This window comes from Squalius cephalus, assembly GCF_949319135.1.
Source record: "Squalius cephalus genome assembly, chromosome: 11".
Classification (NCBI taxonomy): Eukaryota; Metazoa; Chordata; class Actinopteri; order Cypriniformes; family Leuciscidae; genus Squalius; species Squalius cephalus.
The window spans coordinates 5,886,122-5,912,399 of NC_137132.1; the positions used below are offsets into that span (position 1 = coordinate 5,886,122).

At 42.3% G+C, this 26,278-nt stretch overlaps 2 protein-coding genes across 2 annotated transcripts in view; one reads left to right on the forward strand and one right to left on the reverse strand.

Annotated features, from left to right (window-relative positions):
• Positions 1 to 26,278, forward strand: part of LOC307167641 (alpha-2-macroglobulin-like) — a 50,193-nt gene that overhangs the window by 20,165 nt on the left and 3,750 nt on the right. Inside the window, exons 21-33 of the mRNA XM_079886901.1 lie at positions 17,690 to 17,741; positions 18,163 to 18,246; positions 18,326 to 18,502; positions 18,614 to 18,689; positions 18,821 to 18,977; positions 19,120 to 19,194; positions 19,277 to 19,439; positions 20,425 to 20,618; positions 20,702 to 20,914; positions 21,144 to 21,262; positions 23,734 to 23,815; positions 23,902 to 23,985; positions 24,564 to 24,618. Of these exons, the coding sequence (XP_079743027.1) occupies positions 17,690 to 17,741; positions 18,163 to 18,246; positions 18,326 to 18,502; positions 18,614 to 18,689; positions 18,821 to 18,977; positions 19,120 to 19,194; positions 19,277 to 19,439; positions 20,425 to 20,618; positions 20,702 to 20,914; positions 21,144 to 21,262; positions 23,734 to 23,815; positions 23,902 to 23,985; positions 24,564 to 24,618 (1,531 nt within the window). The remainder of the gene's footprint in view (positions 1 to 17,689; positions 17,742 to 18,162; positions 18,247 to 18,325; positions 18,503 to 18,613; positions 18,690 to 18,820; positions 18,978 to 19,119; positions 19,195 to 19,276; positions 19,440 to 20,424; positions 20,619 to 20,701; positions 20,915 to 21,143; positions 21,263 to 23,733; positions 23,816 to 23,901; positions 23,986 to 24,563; positions 24,619 to 26,278) is intronic.
• On the reverse strand, positions 5,346 to 9,152 carry LOC307167571 (uncharacterized protein). Its single transcript, XM_079886778.1, has 11 exons — positions 8,808 to 9,152; positions 8,328 to 8,550; positions 8,108 to 8,234; positions 7,657 to 7,955; positions 7,476 to 7,566; positions 7,276 to 7,392; positions 7,093 to 7,168; positions 6,727 to 6,984; positions 6,407 to 6,578; positions 5,939 to 6,087; positions 5,346 to 5,851 (listed from the first exon to the last, which is right to left on the reverse strand). The coding sequence occupies exons 2-11, from the start codon at positions 8,528 to 8,530 to the stop codon at positions 5,667 to 5,669; spliced, it is 1,677 nt and encodes a 558-aa protein (XP_079742904.1). The 5' UTR covers positions 8,531 to 8,550; positions 8,808 to 9,152; the 3' UTR covers positions 5,346 to 5,666.

The window sequence follows — 26,278 nt, forward strand, 5'->3', positions numbered from 1 at the left end:
TGAAGAGCATTTTTGAAGCCTAAAGTAGGCGGAGCCGGCCGTCGCCATCTTGGCTTTGCGTCACTCCCGGATAACAGAAAATAGGCAAACAGGCGGGGCGTGAGTGGAGCTGAGGAGCTTGGCTATGGCTATCTGAAATCACCACAGTCTATGGAAATCACCTAGCTCGACGTGATCGAGTTAGCTGATGATGTAAAGCCAATTAAACGTTCCTATTTTTGCCCTTCGAAATATTATAATAGTTAAAAGACATGGCTACAAGTGAGACTGTGTATTACTTCGAGAGTGTTTGTGTATGAAGGTGATTTATGTGCATACATGTCAGTCACTCTTTCATGGTCCGTCAGCGCGGCATCGCTCAAGTTCATAGAGAGCTTATTCAGTCCATTTTAAATTCTGATGTTGGCCGTCTCTCAAATGGGTTATGGTTTAACCGTTAAACCATAGATATATTGCCTTTGAAGTGCAAGTAAATGCCCTAGAAAATCCGCGCTCATTCATGTGCATTTATTGCACGGACGGAGAAAGCGCCGACGCCTGCATGATTTCATCTGACGGTAACTTACATAAGCATATTATAATCAATCTGTTCCGTGAGAGCAGAACGAACGAGCATTTATTGACGTTTTAAATTTGAAAACCCCAAAAAGCAACGAAATTGCCAGACATCCATTAGTGCATGTTCACAAAGGAAAACAACTTAAATACAGCTCTGGTTTTTCTCTCGAACGATAACGACGGAATCCAAAGACGTGGGCTTTGTAACGTTACCCAAGTATTAAATTACTAATACTATAAAATAATAATCCCGAAAAAAAGCACAAACACTGCAGAGATGGCAAGTTCAGCAGCTAACATTGCTGAGGTGAAGTGACGGCTAGTAACAGCAGACAAACAGCTAGCACTGACAGCGGCAATCCATCTGTCACTCAAGTAGCTTGGCCACACCCTTAAATTTAAATATTAATCAACTAAACGGACGAGTTATAAAATAATTCACCCCCCTCACAGTTGTTATGAAGGGCAAAATGAGCTGTATAGACCAAATCCACATACAGACACCAGGCTTTAAACACGTTTTTTTCTGCTGTAAAATTTGGCATTTTAACATGGAGGAGATACAGATTTGACTCACTTCTGACAACAGCCTCAAGCGGCCAGTCAACGAATTGCAGTTTAACTCACTTCCGTGTTGGTTTCAAGAGAGAGACGGGGAGGTTGCCGCTTGGTCATATCATGTGCAATCGCGAATCTCTCCAAGTGGTTCTCACTGCAGACTCAAATGACGTCCAGCTCCAATCTCTCCATGCTCTTGAATTAAACGCTGTCAAAAGTTATGAAAAATCTAGTCTTTTTGCAAATTAAATTCAGTTTGAATTGAAATCAAGCTTCCTTGTGCTGTGTGTGAGCTAGACAAATACACTGAGTGAGTAAATATTAGATTATTGTAATGGTTATTGATCAATGTTTAAATATGTAAACAAAAGCCTAAATTAAAATCTCACCTTATAAAGTGGACGTGTCTCTTCAGAAGACTTGAATTAAACTTTTCCATTCAAATAGATTACTGTTACAATGAGTGTTGTGCTTTTCAATGCTTGAAAATAATGATTGCCTTGACAAAATGGATGGACAAAAATGTAGATATTAAAATATTTAGTATGTAGTAGTTTTCCCGATGGTATTAAAAATTATAGGCTAGGCCTACTGAATATTGACATATTTCAAGGTGTCATATTGAAGTTAGAAATTCCAGTATCCACTAATTAATGTCCTTTGACAATAAGGTAAAAACGTGTTAAAAGTAGCTATTTTCTACATAAATCTATGATTTTGTTGAATATTTTTATTGGTAATGCATTAACTATCGCCAGCTAAAAAGTAATTAGTAACTAGTACTCTGAGTAGTTTTTGAGAAGAGTAATTTGTACTTTTACTTAATTACTTTTTTGACACCAGTACTTTTACTTGTAATTGAGTATTATTTCAGCAATGTAACGGTACTTGTACTTGAGTACAAATTTTCAGTACTCTTTCCACCTCTGATAATATTTCTACATCATTCGGACAGCCATTAATTCAGAACCCTAATCAGCTTAACTTAACAATTGCCCAGAAGAATGGTGGGACAATAGTTACTACAATCATGTTAGAAAACACAATATATGGTGATGTTAAAGGAGAACTCCGGTCAATTTTAACATTGAGCTCATTTTTTTGTACATTTGGAGTGCTGTCAATACAGAGAACAACGACAAAAATCGGTGTTGCCTACACCGAGTTATTCTATTTTTAAAATTTGCACCCTGTTGACTTCAATGGGGCAAGTACTAAACCTGCTTTTAGGCTCTTAACATCCTTGATGTGTCATTACAAGTGCAAGATTGCCGAGTTCACGCGCATAGGTTTAGTTACCTATGATCACGCGCGTGAACTCGGCAATCGCCTACTTTGGACTTCAACCGAAAAACAGGATGTAAACAGGTATTTGCACTGGCTTAAATAACATCATTTTTATACATATCTTTCACATCTACTGCAGTCAGATTCACTCGTGTTCACTCAGAAGGAATCACTCACATTTTCTGTGCACTTGTAATGACACATCAAGGATGTTAAGAGGCTAAAAGCAGGTTTAGTACTTGCCCCATTGAAGTCAACAGGGTGCAAATTTTAAAAATAGAATAACTCGGTGTAGGCAACACTGATTTTTGTCGTTGTTCTCTGTATTGACAGCACTCCAAATGTACAAACAAATGAGCTCAATGTTAAAATTGACCGGAGTTCTCCTTTAACATCAGTGCGGTGAGTGTCTGATAATTTAAGAAACAGTTGCTTAGTTAAGAAATGATTTGTGTATGTTATATATATTTATTTATGTGTATTTTTGTTTTGTTTTTTAAAGTTAGTCCATAGGGTGTGGAACTTTGCACAACTATTTACACACATACTGTTTTTGACACATAGTGATTGTGAACATTCCTTTTTTTTTTTTTTTAAATAATACATCTCTTTCATTTTGTGCCAGATGTTAAAAGATAAAGGTATTAGTTAATAACAATTAAAAACTTTAAATCAACATGAAGCCATAATATTAATCAATACAATATGGTTAAATTACAGTACAATGACTTACATAATATTTTATTTTATTTTATTTACAAAGTTGTGCGTCGTGAGTGAGACCTCGCAAAGATTACACCAATATTAGATTTCTTGTTGCGTGGTTGCACTATATGCCAGAAGCTTAGTCATCAACATCTAAACTAAACATTATCATGGTATTTTAAAACATCGTTTTTTTTCGTTTTTTTTTCTGATTTTCATTTTTCAGGTCGATATTTGTAGAAATAAGCAAAATACATTTATAAAAACAAGTTAATGGCCTTGTGTCAGAACACAACAGGTCTTTTTATTGTAACTTTGAAAAGTGTAATACAGTATTTGATTTTTACAAATACCTAAACCAATGGGCCTAAGCCGTTGACCCCTGAAGTTATGACTTCTGAAGGCCTCTCATGTGTAGATTCGCTCGTTGAAAATTTTTTATTTTATTAGCTAAAATCATTGTCTGTATTCATAAAATATGTCCTCATGGGTGTAAAATGACCTCTGCCAATGATCTGTCGTTCCGCCATCTTGAAACACTATAATACCAGAGAGGGACAAAAAGCGCTAGCCTAACTCAACATGTTTCATCATCAACACTACTATAGTCAACAACCAAATTATGCCTTAAAAACGTTTTAAAGTCCATCTTTCAAGTTGAAGATCCCTGTGAATGAACGTGTAGATAAATAGTGTAGGAACTCGATTTGCGTGAAGAAATTAATCATAAATGTGCATGAAAAAAGTTTTTAAAAAGAAAGTGTGAGTAAAATTACTTCCGCTGTCAAAAACGCTCTGATCGGAAGTGACGCAACGGCCGGTAAATCTCATCTCTTCGTAATGGAGTCAGACAGTGAAGAGGTTGCAGTAGGGGTTAATGTAAACTCTTACGATGGGCCATTGCCGTATAATTATGAGCCACCTAGGCAAGAGAGGGGTCAGGCAGAGTTAAGGGGAAGGGTAAATGGACAGAGGAGAGAGATAGAGTTGTGGTGTGAGGAGAATCGGTGGAGAATTGGGCAGGTGTCTTGGTGAGTGACCACAGGCTATAGCTAATTGTGGCTAACGTTGTCTCCATGTTTATCACATTGCATCTTTAATAAATCATATTTTGCAATATTGCTGTCGACTTTGTTGTTTTTCAAGCATCCATGTAGATTGTCACCATATGCAACATGTGTCTTAAAATGTTGAGTTTAGATCCCAGATTCTAATGAATGCTGTAGGCTATAACGTTAGCTTACATCTGTGACGGTCAGCTAGTCTGGACAGGGATGGAAAAGCTGTGCATTTCTGCACAACATAGTTTATCGTGACATTTTGTAGAAATTGCTAGCTGATTTTTTTAATCAGTAGCTGCTTTCAGACCTAGGTGTCCGCATGTTCTGCTTCTGCAGATGTCAAGCGTTTGGGCCGTATATCTGAACAACATAACCGGCCAGCTGGAATTCCGAACTTAGCCGGCTGTTATACTATTCCCCTCCTAGTATTTCCGACGGACATTATGTAAATGAGCTCGCATGTACTGCGGAGTACATGTATGAAAGCAGTTAGTGTTCCGGTTAGGACGGGAATATGCTGTTCATGTAAATATAGTCATTGTTACAAGGATATTTTATTGTCACGTGGAGGGATACTGGGTGTAAGGCATGCAGATAAATGCATCTAATTGACAGCCTATACTGTGCATAAATGTGTGTGTGTGTGTGTGTGGGGGGGTCGTCTTTTTACTGTGCATATTTACATAAGCTTTAGGAAGTAAGTAGGTAGTCTACATGTCGTTTCTTACAAGGTCTTACACCAACCACTAGAGCTACAAGGAGGGAAGGAGAGTGAGTTTATCTTAGCGCATTTTGTTTAACAGGTGCTTGTGTGGTAGATGTGAGGCTATGCCATCAGCAGTGGAGAGTGTGTGCTGTAGGGAGGTCGACGCCTATTGGACCCTTGTCCAAACCCTAGATCCCCCAGAAGACATTACCTGCCTCACACTCCATCCAGGGTTTGAAGCATCCTGTCTGAATCCTTTTGTGCTGCAGATAGCATACATGAACTTCAGACAGGAGCATGGCCCTCTCCAAGCCAGCAGACCAGAGTATGTTTTGAGCAAAAATTATTTCACACTGCAATTTAAAGAACCAGCTTTTCTACACCAAAATAGTAAATCCTGTTAAGCAGGTTTTTAAACTCAGTGGTTTCCATATACTTACTATAAAAACAATTTTGGTGTTGTGTAGTACAGTAGAATATCAGCCAACAGGACATGCAATATTTACCATTGGAATTGTTTATTATGAAACCATGGTATGATCAAAATGTAATTATGTCCCAATCTCCACCACAGGCAGTTCCGATACACAGCATACAGGCAGGTTGTCCGCTGGGCGTACGGAATACTAGGCAGGGACATTAGGAAAGCCATACCTTCGTGTGTTGTGTCAGCAATAAGGAGGCAGTTTGCAGAGGAGGGACAAACATACAAAGGTTTCCAGTGGCCCCGCTTGGAAGATGATTAATAAATCCATAGTGAAACAAACTCAACTGGTAAAATTGATCTTTTATTAGATGTTAAAGCGTGAGTGTTGTGCGAGATGGAGGCTGACTGCCTCATCCTTGGCAACCTTCTGGAGGGAAGTGGTGAGGGGGGGCGGGGCAGCAGAGGACAAGACAGCACTGCTTTCTTGTAGGGCCTGTGGTGACTTTGAGTATTCCTCTACCAGAGAGACCATAAGATTTGTTGCGTATCCTTGAGGAGAGAAATGTTTAGAACACATTTAGTAACATGGTTGACCCACATAAAAAAGATATTGAAAAACTAAGTGAATCTACTAACCGTAAGATGGTTTCTCCTTGATGGGGTGGACTACCCAGCCACCTTTCCGAAACCGTGGGTAGCGAACGGCGTAGCGTGCCTCACCCTCACTGGTTCGAGCTACATCTCTGTTGCCATTACTATTGTAATGTAGGGCCGCCAAGAGAAGTCTGTAGGAGATAAGTAGATAGAACATTATGTCTCCAAAGCTAACCCAATGCAGTGAAATGCAACAGAAATACATGACATTAATGTTTTCAGTTCAAATGGGTCTAAGACAATGACTCATCTTTGCAATTTTTTTTTTGTTGCAAATAATATGTAATGCAGTTATCAATCAATAACATTTTGGTCTGCTATACAAGACTGCATTAGTTTTTAGCCATATTCATTCTGTCATCATCCTGCTACAAAAGTATTGCAATATCCTGAAACTGAAAATAAATGCCTAATTTTATTAGTATTGATACTTTTGAGTGATAACACTACCTGCTGTACATCCCAAGAAAAGAAAAGCCAGTGTGTTTGGGCGCAAAGTGCAGAATGAGGGAATGGTAGGCCTCCAGGGAGAATGTCTGATGCTGAGGTGACAATTGTCGAATATCCTTTACCAGTGCTTTCCTGGCAGCTACACTCTCCAGTTTAGTGGCTGCTGGTGATCCTAAATAAAACATATTATGTCATATAGTCTGTCGCATTTCATAACACAAGTAATTATTAGTACACATGGGGTTACGTATTGATAAAACCAAACTAAACTTGACAAACTAAACATTTGACATCTTTTAACATAGGCTACTATGTTGTACCTGGTTCCAGCCACTCCTTGTTTCTTGCCTCTCCTTCCAACGGTGGATGTGCGCAGCTGGTAAATGCAGGAGTGCTGTGTTCATGTATGTCCTGTACATGATTTATCATACTCTGCCATTTTGCCTGCATCTCATCTGGATCTCCTGTAGGAGTGGAAGCTGCGGTCCAGTACAGATGGTTGATAATGGCTGGCCTCCACAGCTTCAGATCCTCACAGTCCCTCTCTTTTGCAGCAGCATCCAGTGCTTTCTGTACGCCTGTTCCAGAGCAGACAAACAGAGCAGAGCAAACTAATTATTAGGAAAGTGAATTTAACTACAAAAAACAAGTCTATTATATAGAACTACCAACATCACAATACATACTTTTCCCAATATGCCAGACATCAAAGAAATGCCTTGTTCCTTCTGAACACATTTTCTCACGTACCCACTTGGCCACCTAAAACAAATAAGACACAAATTGATTTTATAGAATTTAGAACTTATTTTGAGTGATACTGTGCATGTCAATATGCTTCAGCTTTAGATCTCTCCTAGCATCATTACCTGCCGATTTCTGTCTGTTATCAGAGCAGACACTTGCATGTCTTGGTCCATCAGGAACTGCATACTCCGCTTTAGACCCTCTAGCTCACACCAAGAGCTGCTTGGGACTTCTGAGCTCTGTAAAACCAACGGATTATTAACAGTAACAGTAATATCAGTAACTAAATCAGACGCAAGATTTTTATGTGACATCAACTTACTTGGACAAGTTGAACATCCAAAACTTTGTTAATTCGATCCTCAATCAAGGAGTAGCTACCATATTTGGCACAGTGTCCAGGAGAATCTGATCTAAGAACGTCAAAAACAGTTACATTTAGAGGTTAATGCAAAAACACACTGACCTGTTCTACATCAGTGACGTGAGCTTGACCATTCTACCTGCAGTCACCAGACAGGATCAATCCACCCCCAGTCTCCTTCAACTCCCTGATGATCCCCTTCTGCTCATTCCTCCAGGCCTGCACGATGGTAGGGATAGTGTAATAGCGCTGATGGCGGAAAAAAGTGCCGGGACTTATGCACTGCAGTCCAAACAGCTTCAGCATCCTGATTGTCTGAGTAGCCATGCAACCTGAGAAGTGGATGGCACCGCTGAGTAAAAGGTTGCAGGCAGGCATGTTTCGATGCACCTTCTCTTGGTTTTGCCAGTAACGCTCATAACCACAAGTTCCGCAGGCCTGAAAGATGAGAGAAGATTCAAGACTCAAGCAGCTTTAAGATGAGGCAGTGAAATACCTGTATAGTTAAGACACAAATAATGAATATACATACTGTACATTCACAGACTATAATTCAGCTCCTCACAGACAGTTGACAAATAAGACATTACCTGCTTGACTTTTATGAAGGTTCCTTCCGGGTGCATTATGTGTCCCTGGGTTTCCCCACAGCATGCAGGACAAACCGTGAACAAAGACAGCAACTGCCTCTGGCAAACAATGAACTTGTCAACAGCACTGAAAACAAGAAAAGGAAAAAACACATTAATTCTGACTATGACATTTTTTGATACACAATCAGACATTTTCCATTAATAAAAAGGTTTTTACTTTGGGTCACTGAGAGATTCCAGCTCTTCTGGTTCCTCCTCAGAGGACTCGCTCAACATCTCCTCCCCGGGACTCCATGACATATCACCAGAATGGTTGATGATATCAGAAAATGACCATTCATCATCACTTTGTTCAGGACTGGCCAGTGGAGTTGATCTGCGATGCTCAAACCTTTCGGTTTGAGTCCCCACATCCACCATCTGAGGCTTTACCTGAACAGCTTAGATGAAAGAGATTCATCTTAATAATTGTTCACCATTGTACATTCATTGGCAACAACACATGCACTAATCTAATGCATCCCAGTACAAAATATATTTTTCTAACATTATGAAGTTCATAATTTTTAATGTTTACTGTCTGAAAAGTGTAAATTACAAAATAGTAACCATGGAGATCATGAAAAATTTTGACATGTAATCCTTATTTGTGATTGTATATGGCATGTATGGTGAATGCTAGATATAAGCTAACTACCTAATGAACGATGTAAACATCTTATGTTGCACTGTGATCCACGATGGACCACTACTGGCTCAGGGTCCGTTGTAGAGATGTCTCCATCTACATCATCTTCAGGATCTGAAGTGGCAGTTGCACCCGCCCCATCTTTGCTGGCAGCACTCTCTCCCAAAATCTGAAAACAAAATCACAACTTTAAACTTTAAAAAAATGTAGTCCTTTCATGAAAATACCCCATTCATGCATTATTTAAAAGACTGCTAATCTTTTCAAAATCTTTTCAAAGTTGTCCCGAGCTGCATTCCCTCGCATGTGCCCTGTTGATACCAGCTTCACAGAGAGAGAGCCCCGGTCGCGCGCGCGCGCGCACTCTCTCTCTTTTGTTTTGTTTTTCGTTTTGGAGACGGTGAAGTCTTGTTTACAGAGTGCGCGCGCGTGACAGGGGCTCTCTCTCTCTCTGCTCGAAACATGCACACTGTCACAAGCCAAGCGCAGCAGTTCATCTATTACTCACCGATCAAATAAAGCTTTGGCGGGACAAAAATTCACTTTGGCGGGCGCTAAACCAAGTTCAATGCAGGAAAATTTATGCGTGAATTTAACCGAGTAGTAGGCTAACGTTACATGAACCTGCATGCACTCGCACAAATGCGACCACATAAAATTTTGACTCCCACATTCTCAGAAAATGGTCGCAGTCTGGAAGCCTGTCTTATTAGTTCAATAAAATAAGTGTCAGGAGGCTCATGTGCAGCCTCACGGGGTGTAACAGGAGTAAGCTAACGTTAACAGCTAGGCGGGCTTTCGTGCCTTCATGGTGCTAACGTTAACTTCTCAAACTAAGTCATGCCAAGACTAATCCATTATAACATCAAGAAAAATACATTTGCAGAAATTACATGCAGAGCTACATTTCGATGCAACAATTTGTATAAAGTATTATAAGACTTACTGTGCAAAGCTCCCGTTTTCGGCGCGCAGATTCTCTGCTAGTGCTAACGGACTCTTCACTCCCGCCAGATTTTGCTGGTGGACTTGCATGCACCGATGGGACAGCTCCATTTGCCAGCCTAACCCACTCTCTTCGTCGAAATCCCATGCGAAATTCCATAAGATCTCCTTGGTTGTAGTTGTCCGGTGTGAAGTGTTTTTCGCATACCACCGTGTGTCTTGTCACCGAGGAGGCAGCGAAATGGCTTCTCTTTGCCTGGACGAAACGTATCCAAGCACGGAAATCTTTGTGTTTCTTGTTTGGAAATCGGTGGACCCGATGGCCAGACAAGTTGGAGTTGTTGCATCCAAAACAAACACAAGAATTCACCATTGTGACAACTCAAACGTACTATATAATAACGATAACGACAAGCTCTCTTTTCTATTACCACCTCTCAGACTACGTAAACCCACACTGAGAACCAGGGTCCAGGGCAGCGCCCCCGCCTTTGTTTGCCTGTCCTTACGTCATATGACGCGTTCTCTGGAAAAGGGCGTTTTTTTGAAGCCTAGCTTAGAATAGGTACACTTTTTTCTTAATTTCTGCCCGTGGGTCTTATAAAACATATGTATTCTTATGTATGTCTTTTTGAATTGACATTTTCATACAAGATTCTGTATAAATTAAGTTATAAAATTAAATTGAAAGATGGCCTTTAAGTATTACATTAAAAAGGCGTAATTGACAAAAATTGTAATTCTGAATTAAATAATAATTAATTTTTTTTAAGAAAAAAGTAATAATAATAATTAAGTAAAAAGTTGAAATTACAATTATGACTATGCGTCATAATTATGAGATGAAAAGTTTAAATGATGATGTACTAAATTGAAATTATGATAGATAAAGTAAATATTCCATAGTGAAATTTTCTGAATTCTATATAATTGTATTTGTGAAAATGATTCAGTACTGAAACAGCATTTATGAGTTTTTACGTATCTTCTACTTGTTTCTGCAGTTCGTGTAGGCCTCAGAGACTATGGATAACTGGATTATTGAATAACTTGAATTTTGTTGACAATGTAAAAAAAAATTGTCTTCCCATACCGGGAGTCGAACCCGGGGCAGCCTGGATGAAAACCAGGAATCCTAACCGCTATACCATATGGGAGGCAATGATGCTGCCCCGGCACATTTGAAAGGCTGCACTGCACAGTACATTATAATGCAGGATCATACTTATGCCGAGCCACGGGAGAAGGAATCCTCATCGCCTAAAAGCTAAAATTTAATTTATCGGTATGTAAATAAATATCGGAATAGCTTTTCCCCATGTGGAAAGAGCTAATGAAGGAGAAAGACTTTGAAAGGGAAGTTGCCTGATTTCTTCTTGACAGGTAAGTCAAAGGTATGGTCTAAATTACAAGCTTTTTTCATTGCTTGGTTGTGTAAATCATTATATAGCTGCCATAACTGTCACGGTTGGTAAATTCACTGTGTCCTTCTTGTCTCGTGTCACTGTTGTTTACATGTGTGTGGGTGTGCGCGAGTGGGCGTTTCCACTCGCGCTCAGTTATCAGCGCTCCAGCTGATTCACATCATCTCATCACCATCACACAGCTGCAACTCATTCGCGATCCATATATATACTCACTCCTTATCTCCTCTCATTGTCAGATCGTTGTTTGATGTCCGTGTCTGAGATCCCGCGTTACGTGTTGGTGTTCCTGTTTCGTGTTCCTGCCTGTTCATTGTTTCACCGCTCACGAAATCACCTGGATCACTTCTTCAACCGGACATTTCATCACTTCTTCTGCACTGACCATCTAGTCCCTGCGTTGCCAGTTGCTGTGTGTGCTGGACTGTTTGTTTGTATGTTTGAAGATTATTTTTGTGCTTCAATTACATTAAAATCTGAGTTTCTTGCATCTTGCTTCCATCATCCTTGATCATGACAGAACGATCTGACCGTTCCATGGAAGCAGCAAGAGCTCCAGCATCCATGGAGGAATTTGTGGGAAGCAGCATTCAACGGATGGACCAACAAGAGAAAAACCTCAATGATACGGCGAGGGCAGTTCAGGCACTGGTAACGCAGGTCCCGCTGCGCCCCCCACACCAGCCGCTCCTCCCACACCACCAGATCGCGCCTCCCAGTCAGAACCCCGTCTGCCGGTTCCGGAGGCTTATGGAGGTGAGCCTAACTTTTGTAGGGCATTTCTGACCCGTTGTTCTATGCACTTTGCTCTACAATCCCGCACTTTTGCCACGGAGGCTGCACGAGTGGCATTTGTTCTCACCCTGCTGACTGGGAGGGCAGCGCTATGGGGGACGGCGGTGTGGGAGAACTCTGATCCATGCTGCGAGTCGTTCCAGGCACTCTCCGCCGAAATGCGGAGAGTATTTGATCGGGCCAACACCGGACGAGAAGCGGCCCGCGTTCTGGCCGAATTAAAGCAAGGCGAACGATCGGGATCTGAATACTCCATTGAATTTAGAACACTGACGGTAGAGTGCCAATGGAACGACGAGGCGCAGTGGGACATGTTCCTGCATGGGTTGGCCGACCGCATTCAACGTGAGATCTACGCCCTGGACCTCCCGGCGGATTTCAACGGACTCGTGGAGCTGGCTCTTAGAGTGGATGCACGTCTATCCCGGATGGAGCGACGCATTCCACCCAATCGCCATCCGGGGTTAACAGAGAGCCAGCGGTCCAGCGGCGGGGATGCGGTCGGTCACATCTACGATCCCGAGCCCATGCAGGTGGGGCGAGCTCGGCTTTCCCGGGAGGAGAAGGAAAGGCGGAGATCCCAGGGACTTTGTTTGTATTGTGGAGCCGCGGGACATTTTGCCTCTCACTGCCCGGTAAAAGGGCAAGCCCGACAGTAAGTATGAGGCTACTGTCGGGTGCGATCTCTGCCAAAAAGACCTCATCTACATCGACTCTCCTCCCGGTTAGACTACGATGGTCTATTCACGAGCACGACTGTCAAGCACTGGTGGACTCGGGAGCCGAAGGTAACTTCATGGACCACTCACTAGCACTCAAGTTACAGATTCCACTCCAACTACTCACCCACAAGATTGAGGTCCATGCACTCAATGGTCAAGATCTACCTCACATTTCACACGACACCGGACCAGTCACGCTCATCACTTCTGGCAATCACACTGAAACATTATCATTTTACATCCTGGACTCCCCCCTGGCTCCCATCGTTTTAGGACACCCTTGGCTCATCAAACACAACCCCAGAATCGATTGGCTCCAGCAAACAGTTTTGGAGTGGAGCACTAAGTGTCATGAGTCTTGTCTTGTGTCTGCCTGTTCGTCTGTTTCTGTTTCTGTGTTTCAGGAGGAGGCTGTGAATTTATCTAACGTGCCCACGGAGTACCTGGACCTGAAGGAAGTGTTCAGTAAGTCTCGGGCTGCGTCTCTGCCTCCGCACCGTCCCTATGACTGTGCAATAGATTTAATGCCAGGTAAGACTCCGCCGAAGGGCAAGTTATACTCGCTCTCCGTTCCGGAGAGGGGGGCCATGGAGAAATACATTTCTGATTCTCTAGCAACGGGGTTCATTCGTCCTTCCTCTTCTCCAGCGGGGGCGGGGTTCTTTTTTGTGGGGAAGAAGGACGGGTCCCTGCGACCTTGCATTGATTACCGAGGGCTGAATAGCATCACGGTAAAGAATACTTATCCTTTGCCGTTGATGTCTTCAGCCTTCGAGAGGTTGCAGGGAGCGTCTATCTTCACAAAATTGGATTTACGCAATGCTTATCATTTGGTCCGTATCAGGCAGGGGGATGAATGGAAGACAGCTTTTAACACCCCCAGAAGGCACTTTGAATATTTGGTTATGCCATTCGGCTTGTCCAATAGTCCTGCAGTCTTCCAGGCGCTCGTCAATGACGTGCTGCGAGATATGGTCGATCAGTTCATATATGTCTACCTGGATGACATATTGATTTTTTCTACATCTCTCCAGGAACATGTGCAGCACGTCCGATGAGTGCTTCAAAGGTTGCTAGAGAATGGGCTTTTTGTCAAGGCGGAGAAATGCGATTTTCATGCACAGTCTGTTTCTTTTCTAGGTCACATTGTGTCGGCTGAGGGAATTCGCATGGATCCTGAGAAGATTAAGGCTGTGGTAGAATGGCCAAGTCCAGATTCCCGTAAGGCCCTACAGCGGTTTCTGGGGTTCGCCAATTTCTACAGGCGTTTTATTCGCAACTTCAGCCAACTAGCCTCGCCTCTGACCGCCTTGACCTCCCCCAGGACGACGTTCAGGTGGTCAGACGCAGCTGAAGCTGCGTTCACCAAACTGAAGAGTCGCTTTGTTTCGGCTCCCATTCTTATTACCCCTGATCCTTCACGTCAGTTCGTGGTGGAGGTCGATGCGTCAGAGGTGGGGGTAGGTGCAGTGATATCCCAGCGTTCTCCCACAGATGACAGAATGCACCCATGCGCGTTTTTGTCTCATCGTTTGTCCCCTGCAGAACGCAATTACGACATTGGTAATAGAGAATTGTTGGCAGTCAAACTTGCGTTGGAGGAATGGCGTCACTGGTTAGAAGGGTCAGGGGTACCTTTTATCGTCTGGACCGACCACAAGAATCTGGAATACATTAAGACTGCTAAAAGACTGAACTCCAGGCAGGCTCGGTGGGCACTTTTTTTCGGACGTTTTGATTTTGTTCTCTCGTACCGTCCGGGTTCCAAAAATGTCAAACCCGACTCTTTATCGCGTATTTTTGACCGTTCCGAACGCCCGTCTACTCCCGAGTGCATTTTACCTGAGAGTCTATTTGTCTCAACACTCGTATGGGAGGTCGAATCGAAGGTCAAGAGAGCCTTACAAGGGGTAACGCCTCCGGCCGGTTGCCCACCAAACCGCCTTTTTGTACCGGAGTCAGTAAGGTCCGACGTTATTCAGTGGGGGCATTGTTCCAATGTGGCTTGTCATCCAGGGGTTAGTCGTACCAAGTTTTTGGTTAAACAACGATTCTGGTGGCCACTTATGGCTCATGATGTTCACGATTTTGTATTGGCTTGTTCAGCTTGCGCCACTGGTAAGACTTCCAATCGACCCCCTGATGGGCTCCTTCAAACGCTGCCAGTCCCTTCGAGACCCTGGTCCCACATTTCGCTAGATTTTATTACCGCCCTCCCACCCTCCCAGGGTAACACGGTAGTTTTGACCGTGGTGGACCGGTTCTCGAAGGCGGCTCATTTCATTCCCTTGCCCAAATTACCCTCAGCCAAGGAGACAGCGGTGGCTGTCGTTGACCACGTCTTTCGCTTACATGGCCTCCCGACAGACGTGGTTTCCGACAGGGGACCCCAGTTTGTGTCCAAATTTTGGCAAGAATTCTGTAGATTATTGGGGGCGACGGTCAGTCTGTCCTCCGGGTTCCATCCCCAGAGCAATGGTCAGACTGAGAGAGCCAACCAAGATTTAGAGAGAACATTACGATGTCTGGTCTCTAAGAATCCTACTTCATGGAGTCAACAATTGTCTATGGTGGAGTACGCCCACAATACATTACCAGTGTCATCTACGGGCCTGTCTCCGTTTGAGTGTAGTGTAGGTTACCAGCCACCAATTTTTCCTAGTCTGGAATCCGAAGTCGCGGTTCCCTCCGCTCACGCTTTTGTCCAGAGGTGTCACCGCACATGGACTAGAGCCCGTGAGACTCTACTCCAAGTGGGGGCGCGCACCAAGGTCAAGGCCGATCGCCACCGGTCTAGACCTCCCGTATACGTCGTCGGTTCCAAAGTGTGGCTTTCAACAAAGAACATTCCTCTCCGGTCCGTCTCGAATAAACTTGCTCCCAAATTTATTGGCCCGTTCACTGTCACCAAGATTGTTAGTCCGGTGGCAGTCCGCCTTAACCTTCCTCCAGCGTACAGGAGAGTTCATCCCGTGTTTCATGTTTCCAAAATCAAGCCAGTGTTTTATTCCCGTATTAATCCGCCAGCCCCGGTTCCTCCACCGCCGCGTCTCGTAGATGGTGAACCGTCATATTCGGTAAACCGTATTCTGGACTCGAGACGGAGGGGACGCGGATTCCAGTACTTGGTGGACTGGGAAGGTTACGGTCCGGAGGAGAGAAGTTGGGTACCTGCCCGAGACATTCTGGATCACTCCCTTATTGATGATTACAATCGACAGGTAAGGGAGTCTGGGGACGCCAGGAGGCGTTCCTAGGAGGAGGGGTACTGTCACGGTTGGTAAATTCACTGTGTCCTTCTTGTCTCGTGTCACTGTTGTTTACATGTGTGTGGGTGTGCGCGAGTGGGCGTTTCCACTCGCGCTCAGTTATCAGCGCTCCAGCTGATTCACATCATCTCATCACCATCACACAGCTGCAACTCATTCGCGATCCATATATATACTCACTCCTTATCTCCTCTCATTGTCAGATCGTTGTTTGATGTCCGTGTCTGAGATCCCGCGTTACGTGTTGGTGTTCCTGTTTCGTGTTCCTGCCTGTTCATTGTTTCACCGCTCACGAAATCACCTGGATCACTTCTTCAACCGGACATTTCATCACTTCTTCTGCACTGACCATCTAGTCCCTGCGTTGCCAGTTGCTGTGTGTGCTGGACTGTTTGTTTGTATGTTTGAAGATTATTTTTGTGCTTCAATTACATTAAAATCTGAGTTTCTTGCATCTTGCTTCCATCATCCTTGATCATGACAATAACAGTAGAACAAGTATCGTTAAACTCAATGAAGCGCTATTGGAAGCCATGTTGTCATAGCTTCTTGACACATTACGGCTACCGCAGTTGCAACACGCATTTGAAAAAGCGAGTAGATGGGAGAACCACTAGATGGGAGAAATTCTTTTGGGAGAACTAACTTGTAGTTGCGTCTTTAAAAAAAAAAAAAAAAAAAAAAAAAAAAAAGCCTCCACAATCGAGGAGGTCAAAGGGCATGCTTCCTGCTATAGATAGTATCATCAGCTCTCCCCAAAGTCTATTCATGCGGCCACCAGACAGATTTTAAACACCGATTTACACTTCTACATATATTTTGAGTAGATAACCGATATTCTCAGAAAAGGGTTTCACCCTGTGTGTTTCCACACTGATTAAGGATAGTTCGGGAGATGCAAGTAAAAATGATCTTATACGATCTTATACTTATACTTTGAATTAAGACGAGTAAAATTAAATATTCGCTCAAGACCAACTTTACTTATGCCGTGTCAGTGATTTTCCAAATGATACAACTTAGTCTAAATAAGAGCAATGTGGAGTCCTCGGATTTCTTAAAAACAACACAACAACAAAACTTTGACAACATGTTGTATGGACAAAAGATCTAAGATGCCCAAGCACAGTTTTTCAACAATCTAACGTTTTTGAACAGACGCTGTTTAGTAAAAATAATACATAAGTCTTCTTAGAAGATAAATAGAAGATATGAATGTATTCAAACTTTAAAGATTTGATTTAAACAGTCTTTTAATTTTAAAAGATCATATTTAAACTTTTACGATTATGTTTTGAAATAAATTCAGAAAGATGACGGCACGCTAATTTACCGGAACCTGTCACAGACACACGTACGCGCGCACACACACACACACACACACAAATAGGGCAAACTTTCTGTCAGAACCACATGATCAAAGACTAGCAAGGACAATAGGGCAAACCATAACAACATATGCCGGAAAGACACCGGAAGACCAACCTGTCAAAAACTCATGATCGACGGATAGGCAGGGTCAGTAGGTCAAAACTAACTGTCAAAACCACATGATCGACGGATAGGGAGGGTCAATAGGTCAATCCATAACAATACAAGCCGGAAGGTCAACCGGAAGGGCAATGACAACCGGAAGCCATCAATCATTTTGACACATGCCATAGCATATATACTACTACTCATGATCTTAATGCTGCTTATGTATGATGTGTTGATGTGATTGATTTCTGCTGCAGGCGGAAGGAACTGAAAAGACAGAGACTCACAGCTGGTTACTGTGTCCAAAGGGTTAGTCTGCAGATATTTCAGATGTTTTGGTGTACAAGCGCTGATAATGCTGCAACCCTCTTTGTCTTCTAAACACAAACTCCAACTTCATGAAAATAAGTACACATTGCATAGAGGACATTTTGAGGACACACCAAATTTGAGGACCAATAGAGGGAGCCAAAATATACTCATATGTATCGGACATTTTAATTGAGAAAGCTGAAATTTGTCAGCCTTTCATGACAACTGTAGTTTAGTTGTTCAGCTGTGCCAAATTTTGAAATTGTGGCTATTTTCTCCCTTTTTTCCAAAGTGCTTGAATCACAATAATTCCTGTTTGTGATTATATTATTATTATTGGGACTTCACAGGTGGTATTAAAATGTTTATAGCGTTACTTTGCTGATCACTGATGTGTTTCTGTCTGTCTCGTTCATAGGTGACAGTCTCTCAGAGGAAGTGGCTCTGACTCTTCCTAAAGATGTGATAGAGGGATCAGCCAGATCCTCTTTTTCAGTCATTGGTAACATTTCCAAACATGAGCAGAAATGAGGAGATTGGCTTTAGACTTATAAAGAGTGTCATTTGTGTATGGTTTACAGGCGACATATTGGGTCGTGCACTGAGGAACCTTCATGGATTATTACGGATGCCGTACGGCTGTGGAGAGCAAAACATGGCTGTTCTTTCTCCCAATATTTACATTCTGGAGTATCTGGAGAACACGGAGCAGCTCACCTCGGCCATCCGAGAGAGAGCCACAGGCTTCCTGCAGAGCGGTGAGAGACAAAATCATGTCAAGAAAATACTGAGACGGTTTGATACCAAATTATACATTATTCAACACTCAAACAAACTGTTGAAGTGTTAACCATTATCACACTAAACAGGATACCAGAGACAAATGAACTACAAGCATTTGGATGGATCATACAGCACATTTGGTTATGGTGATGGGAATACATGGTAAATATATTTTCACTATTACTATTGTTAAACAGAAATAATATCAAGGTAATCTACAAAAATAAACCCAGTAAACACATTTAAAATTATTATTTATCTATATCATTTAATTATATCTTCTACACCATCAGGTTGACTGCCTTTGTGCTGAGGTCCTTTGGCAAAGCACAGAAATACATATTTATTGATCCAAACATTATTCAGAGTGCAAAGAATTGGTTAATAAGCAGACGGGATTCAGACGGCTGTTTTATCCAACAGGGAACACTGTTCAACAACAGAATGAAGGTCTGTCATCTTCTATCTATCTCTCTATCTATCGTCTTTATTCAGACTTTCTCAAGCCAACATCACAGTTTGTCTAGATAAACTTTCCTTCAGTGGTTTGAGTGTGTTAATTTATTTATCCTTTATTTCTAATAAATTCTAGGGTGGGGTGAATGATGATGTGACCATGACTGCCTACATTACTGCATCATTGCTTGAACTGGATACTCCAGTCACAGTAAGTTCATCTGTAGGAAACATGGTAAAAACTCAGAAAAATGACACTCACAGCGTCTATTCCTCTGTGTTTTTTGTCACAGGATCCTGTCGTCAGTAAAGGTTTGTCATGCTTGAGGTCCGTCATTGAGGATGTCAAAAACACTTACACCACTGCCCTGCTCGCCTACACTTTCAGTCTGGCTAGAGACACGGACACTCGACAGCAGCTTTTCAAGAAACTGGAAGATGTTGCTATTTCAGATGGTAAGAGGTTTGTTTCTGATGACTTTCTGTTGTCTTTTATGACCGTACTATTGTTTTTAGTAACACTTTAGAAAACTGTTCCATCATTAATGAATAACTACGAATTAACAAATGAGTTACACACTATTAACATTCTTGTAACTACATTCCAGTCATTACTAGTGTGTTCCCATGATCTTCAGTTTAGAATACTGATCCAGATTATTAGTAGTTCCTTTAGAAGGATATAGTAACACTTGAGTCATTACTAGGGAATTACCATTATCTTATATTATACATTATGGATTATTAACATTAATTATGAACCTGTATACAGTAGTTCTTTGTTGTTCTGTGTGAGTTATAAAAAAGTAGTAGTAGTAGAGCCAGAAGGGGTTTATTCTGAGATAACAACCAGCTGGATGTGCATTATGCCACTTATTACACGACTACTTGCCACATAAGTAAATAATTCGACATGAAATATTGATCTGATTCAAAATTTTATCTCTTTAAACGCAAAGGTTCCGCGGTGAGAGCTATTGCTAGCGCAACAAGTTCAAACTAGACAGACATTTAAAAGATACGGTATACAGTCATACCACTTATTATACAGCATTTCACCACATAAATAATTAATTTTAATTAATTATAATCATCTCAAATCAATAATTTGGCATAATTAAATAACCGTACACAAAATATTGATTCGACTGAGTTTTAATATTTTATTAGCTCACCAAAAGCAAAACTTCCATGAAGAAAGCCCATTGAGCCTGTGTTTTCAGTGGTTGTTATCAAGCAATAACACACCACTGGATGTGCTATTGACCAATCAGAATCAAGTATTCCACAGATATAATAATAATAGTAACTAGAATGTTAATAGTGTGTTACTCATTTGTTCTTGTGTAGTTATTCATTAATGATGGAACAGTTTTCTAAAGTGTTACCTTTTTGTTTTAATCATGCTCCTTGAGTCACGCGTGTGTCTTTTGTCCTTAAGGCTCTTCTCTCCACTGGTCTCAGTCTGGCTCTGCTGATGAGTCTGATGCTCTGGCAGTGGAGATCAGCTCATATGTGCTGCTTGCTGTTCTCACTGCAGATTCAGTCACTACAGCTGATCTGGGCTATGCTAACAGGATTGTTAGCTGGCTTGTCAAACAGCAGAATGCTTATGGAGGATTCTCCTCCACACAGGTTACTCAAACCTCTCCAACCAAACTCATTATTGCTGGTGTGAATGAGTAAAAGTGGCATTACTGAACACATTTATTTCCCAGGACACAGTGGTGGCTCTTCAGGCTCTGTCTTTGTACGCCACCAAAGTGTTCAGCTCTGACGGCTCCAGCACAGTGACGGTACGGTCAGCAGGAGACACTCTCCACTTTAATGTCAATCAGGACAACAAGTTACTGTACCAGGAGAAGCAGCTGCAGAAACTTCCAGCCACATACAACATTGAAGTGAAGGGCTCAACCTGTGTGTCTGTGCAGGTCTGTAGTGTGTTCAGCTTCATTTACTCACACTCACTTTCTCTCTTGGCATTTTATGCCCAGACCAGCAACATAGTGTCGGCCCAGATCCGGGCCACATCTGGTACATTTGGATTCATCGCGTATCAGATGTGGGCCGGATCTGAGTTGACTTTATGTTGCTGTCAGGGTGGTTATTCTGCTGTGAGATGATTTATGAATGTGTTTTTCTTTGTGTTGACTCTCTCAGATGGCTCAGTTCTACAACATTCCCACTCCAACTGAAGCTAAAACATTGAGCATTGATGCTAAGATTGAGGGAGATTGCAAAACATTTGGACAAAATTTCATTTTGAACTTCACTGTCAAGTAAGAGAATTTGTATTTAAAGTCCCCCTGTAGTCAATAATTGTCAATAATTGTAATAATACAACTCATCTTTAAATTCTTCATGCCTTAAAACGGCTTGAATGTAACTCTACACCCTTGCCTCATTGAGTATACACGGTTCTATGAATATGTAAATGAGCCCCGCCTCCACTCACTCACAGTAGCTCAGAGATCCACTGGTTGACGATCACACGTTGATCTGATTGGTTACAAGGTAGTTTGTGACGTCAGAAACACCAGCGATTTCAAACCGTGTTTTTGAGACAGTCTTTGGTTCACTGCAGTTTTAAGGAGAAAATACTCAGAAATGGTGTTGACTTGTGAATTTACACATGGTTTGTCTTAAAGCATATTAAAAACACCACATACCAGAGCCGATCAGCCCTATACGCACAATACGCAAGTTGCGTAGGGCCCCGCAAATTACTCAAGGCCCCTCCTCCCCCTCGTGTCAAAGCGCGTCAAACACCGTTGCATACACCATTGCAAACCATTGCATGTTAAAGGGATACTTCACCTCTGGAAAGATAAATGTGTATTTAAATTGGGTCATTTATGTAGTAGAAATGTGAAATTATTTTTTAATTTGGAGCCTTCTAGAATGAGAAAAAACAGAAAATGTATTTTTGGCTCATGTGGATGAAAGACAACAACTCCCAGAATGCACTTGCTTCGCTGCTCTACGAGGCCACCCCCAAGCCACGCCTACTGGTTACAGAGCAGTTGTAAACAACAAAGCTAAGCTACAAGTGAGTCTCCGTGACGAGTCTGCCCGGGTTTTTGAGATCGCACAAAATGTCTGGGATTCGGCTTTTGCGTTCTACAGTCGCCATTCTTTATGTTTACTGTGGCGAGCTGGACGAGACTGAGTGGCGCGGGAGAATGGCGCGAGGCCGGTGGCGTGATTACTGATGAGCGCCTGTGAGACGCACTGGTCTCGTATCTCTCACGGAGGAGCGGGTATTTTCTTAGCAATGGTAAAACGCACATCAACCGATCACTTGTTTAGCGTTCATGTAAACACTACATTCAGATTCACCAGTCGGAATGAATTCAGTTAGATTGAAACAAAAGGTGTGCATGTAAACAATGAATGGCGACTGTAGAAAGCAAAAACGGACATTTTGGACGATCTCGACGGCCGGACATGTCCGGGAAAAAGAGGATGTATGGTAACCTACTACTCAGCTTTCTCCACAGAATAAGAACTTGATAGCTTAGCTTCCAAATAAAGATGGCTGACACTGCTTGTATATTCTGTGAGTGAGATCCCACCCTCTATGGGCGGGTTGAACACGTGCGGGACAGCTCCTTCTACTGGCTGTAGTCTTTAGCCTCTGGCCAAAAAATCCTCAGATGACGCAAAATGACGATTTTTGCGTCATCGGAGGATTTTTTCCAGACAAAAAATACATAAATCTCTCATCTCAGGGGGATATGAGGGGGGAAAGCATGGTAATTCGAAAATACTACAGGTTTTCTACTGATACAAAGCTTAATGCTAAATCCTGAAGTATCCCTTTAACACATGCGTTCATTATACTGTATATGCACTCCTTATTATAGGTGCACATACTTTTAAAACAAGACAATGATTGTAGTCTCCAAGTCAGTTTAGTTACAACTCAGCAATAAAACAAGATGGAAAGCATTGATATTGACTATTGATTTATAAGCTATATTGCATTTAAAATGTTGATTGGCTGGACATACTGGTCAATATGGATGCACATCCCTCAGTAAATAATAACCATCAAGTATCAAGTATTGCTTTCATTATTTAAAACACAGCTATGGCAAGTCATTTTAGCTTTTATTCATTCACAGGATGCATTTTTGATATCAATAATTAAATTTGTACAATTTAAAATGTGAATTCTTGATATTAAGAATGTACTTTTTCTAGTAACAATGTCTATTTCTGATATCAGGAATTCCTAGTTCATTAAAAGGAATTACTAGTTAACGGAGGGAAGATTGTAGTGGGAGCACTGGGGTGTCAGGTGTGACTGTGTGACAATGGCAAATGGCTAATGGGTCAGGTAGGAGGGCCCCTTAACAGAATTTTGCTTAGGGCCCCAGGGAGGTCAGGATCGGCTCTGCCACATACACATATTAACAACATTAAAAGCTTGATTTTCACCACAGGGGGACTTTAAGTCAAAAGACTAGAACATGATTATGACTTAAGATTAACTAACAAATAAATATTTTCTGAATATTTTTTAACATCTTAATAAACACAAAAGCAATATAAACTGAAACGGTGTATCTCAGTAGTTAAAACACTACACACTGACTTGAGATACATTTCTATTTTTTGACACATTATGAGTGATTTGAGTGATTAAAACTCTGCATGTGTCTTGGTAATTATACTGGCTTTTGTTCTCTCTTATTTGTACATTTATATGAGGCATTTAAGAATCTTGTCATTTGCTGTTTTCCAGATATGATGGTCTACAGGAAAGGACTAACATGGTCATTGTGGATATTAAACTCTTATCTGGATTCACAGCTGATACATCAATGGTGCGTTTGAGTGATTCATCACAAAATGTGTACACATTTCTAGAGTTTCTCTTTTTAGAAATTAATCTGCACTTTTTTCCCCACAGCTTAAAACTTCTTCCGGGACGTACAGAAAACCTGTGGAACGGGTCGATTCTAAAGATGATCGTGTCATTGTATATTTGAAGGAGGTGAGAAAACATAGCCTGACTACGTCAGACTTCATACTTCCGCTCAATTTCATTTCGCTTCTGTACTCAGTCTGAGACAGCGTCATAGCTTTCCGTTTTCCTCCGGCCTGAAAACAGCCGGCCAATCAACGAACAGAGGGCGGGCTGAGAGCCGTGACGTAGACGCTGATTGTACCGTGGATGCGTAGATTTACTTCACATAATCTGCTAAAGTCGTTCACAGCCATGTTCACTCCGGTATTTCGCTCGATGGTTTTGTTTTCGCATCGTACATGTGTTTACAGTGGAAGTTAGATGCGGCTGAGCATGCGCATAACACACGCCATAACCAAACGTTATGTGATTGGCTTACGGGTAACCAATGATTTTAAACTTCAGACAAGCACCCTCCCGCGAGAGAGAAAACACTTCTCTATTATGCCTTTCCAGACTCTGTCTACGAAGCAAAGCGAAGTAGCAGAGTTTGGTATTACCAGGCTAGAGAAAACAGCAACATTCATATGATCTTATGTCTTATGTTGATTCATAAACGTTTTATCCATAATGTCCATGACTGATGAGTTTGTTTCCTCCTGTAGATCACACAAAATATTCCAGTGAATTACCAGATACAAACGAAACAGGTTCCCTTTCGTAAAGGGAACTCCCGCTGCATCGATACTCGATACTTTGGGGAATGCCTTCGGCATGAAGCGTCTGAAGTCAACTATGGAACTATTCCAATCTTGATTGGTGCAACGTCACCCGTGACGTCGCATGTGACGGTGATCCGGAAGCTACAAAAGGGTCACAGGAACCAGGAAATGTTAGCTTCTGGTCTTCAGCAAGCGCTCTATGTCATCTTGTCTGTTCTATTTGGTGTTGTTTGTCCCGTGAAAAGGAGTATTATTTATGGCGAAAAAAGATAAGCTATTCAGGCAGTGTGCGTCCCCTTGCCCACGTTATTTAAGCGAGGATGACACACACACGCTTTGTGTAGTTTGTCTGGGAGTGGAGCATGCACGGGCGGTGCTCGAGGGCGCTGTCTGTGCAAACTGTTTTCAATGAAAAAGCTCCGCTCCCGTTTGAGCTTGTTCGATCAATTAGATCAGGCTCGCGTTTCCAGTGCATCAGGTCCCGCGTCTGTTGAGGCAGCGCGGCGCTTGTATGCATGTGATTCACACGTGGGGCTGGCATATGATACTGAGACGGTTGCGACCCTTTCTCAGTGTTTATTAACCAGCTCCACTGGTCTCGCGCACGGTTCGGAAGCCCGCGCTGCGGCTTCTTCCGACCGTGTTAAAGACACAGCGTTTGATTTATCTGGCTCCGAGGAGTTAGATATTATCTATTAACACTGAATCACGTGGATAGGGGGATTCGCCACCCCATATTCCCGTTAGTGAGGAGTTGCTGGAGGTTGTAATCAGGGCAGTGGTTAAATTAAATGTTAAATGGCCATATAATAAGCAGGAAGCGACTAAGAAAAATAAAATGAATGAGCGCTTCCTGCAGACCCAGTCACAATCTTCGTGTCAGAGCCTTCCCTTTTTCACTGATCTCCATACTGAGGTATCAAGATCGTGGAAAAATCCATTTTCATCTCAATTATTTTCCCCCATGTATATATTTACTCATCCATTAGGGAATCTAATGAAAATGGTTATTAGGTGATGGCTCGGGTTGAGGAATATTTTGCGAAATATTTTCTCCCCGACATTGCGTCACCCCTGATAGCTCAGACACTTCCCTCCAAATCTCGTACATCGAATTTGTTAGGGAAAGCATATATGGCGGTGGTCGAGCTGGTGCATGCCCACACACGATGGGGTTATTACAGGCATACCTGGCTGACCTCCTCAAGCAGGTGGATGATAACTGGGAGGTCTCACTCTATATTACTGAATATCGTAGAGTATCTGACTTATCTCTCCGTAGTATTAAAGAGACGGCCCGTGCTATTGGCCGGTCTATGGCAGCACTAGTCGTCTCAGAGAGACATTTATGGCTTATTCGCTTGTGGAGCGGGAAGAAAGACAGGGCTTTCCTTCTCGATGCTCCCCTTTCACCTTCTGGCCTCTTTGGCGACGCGGCAAGAACCGTTGTCGAGAGGCTTCAGGAGGCAGAGCGACAATCAGCTATCCCCAGTTGTCAGTCCAGGTCTCATGGGGTTGCTGCCAGGGGGCAGCCTCACGGGACAGCCGCCAGCTCCTCATATTTTGAGAAAGTTTCCTCTCGTGCCCCCCCGTATAAGGCTTGGGGCCAGAAGAAACATTCTCGCACGAAGCTCTCCATACCGAAGACAGGTCTGAGG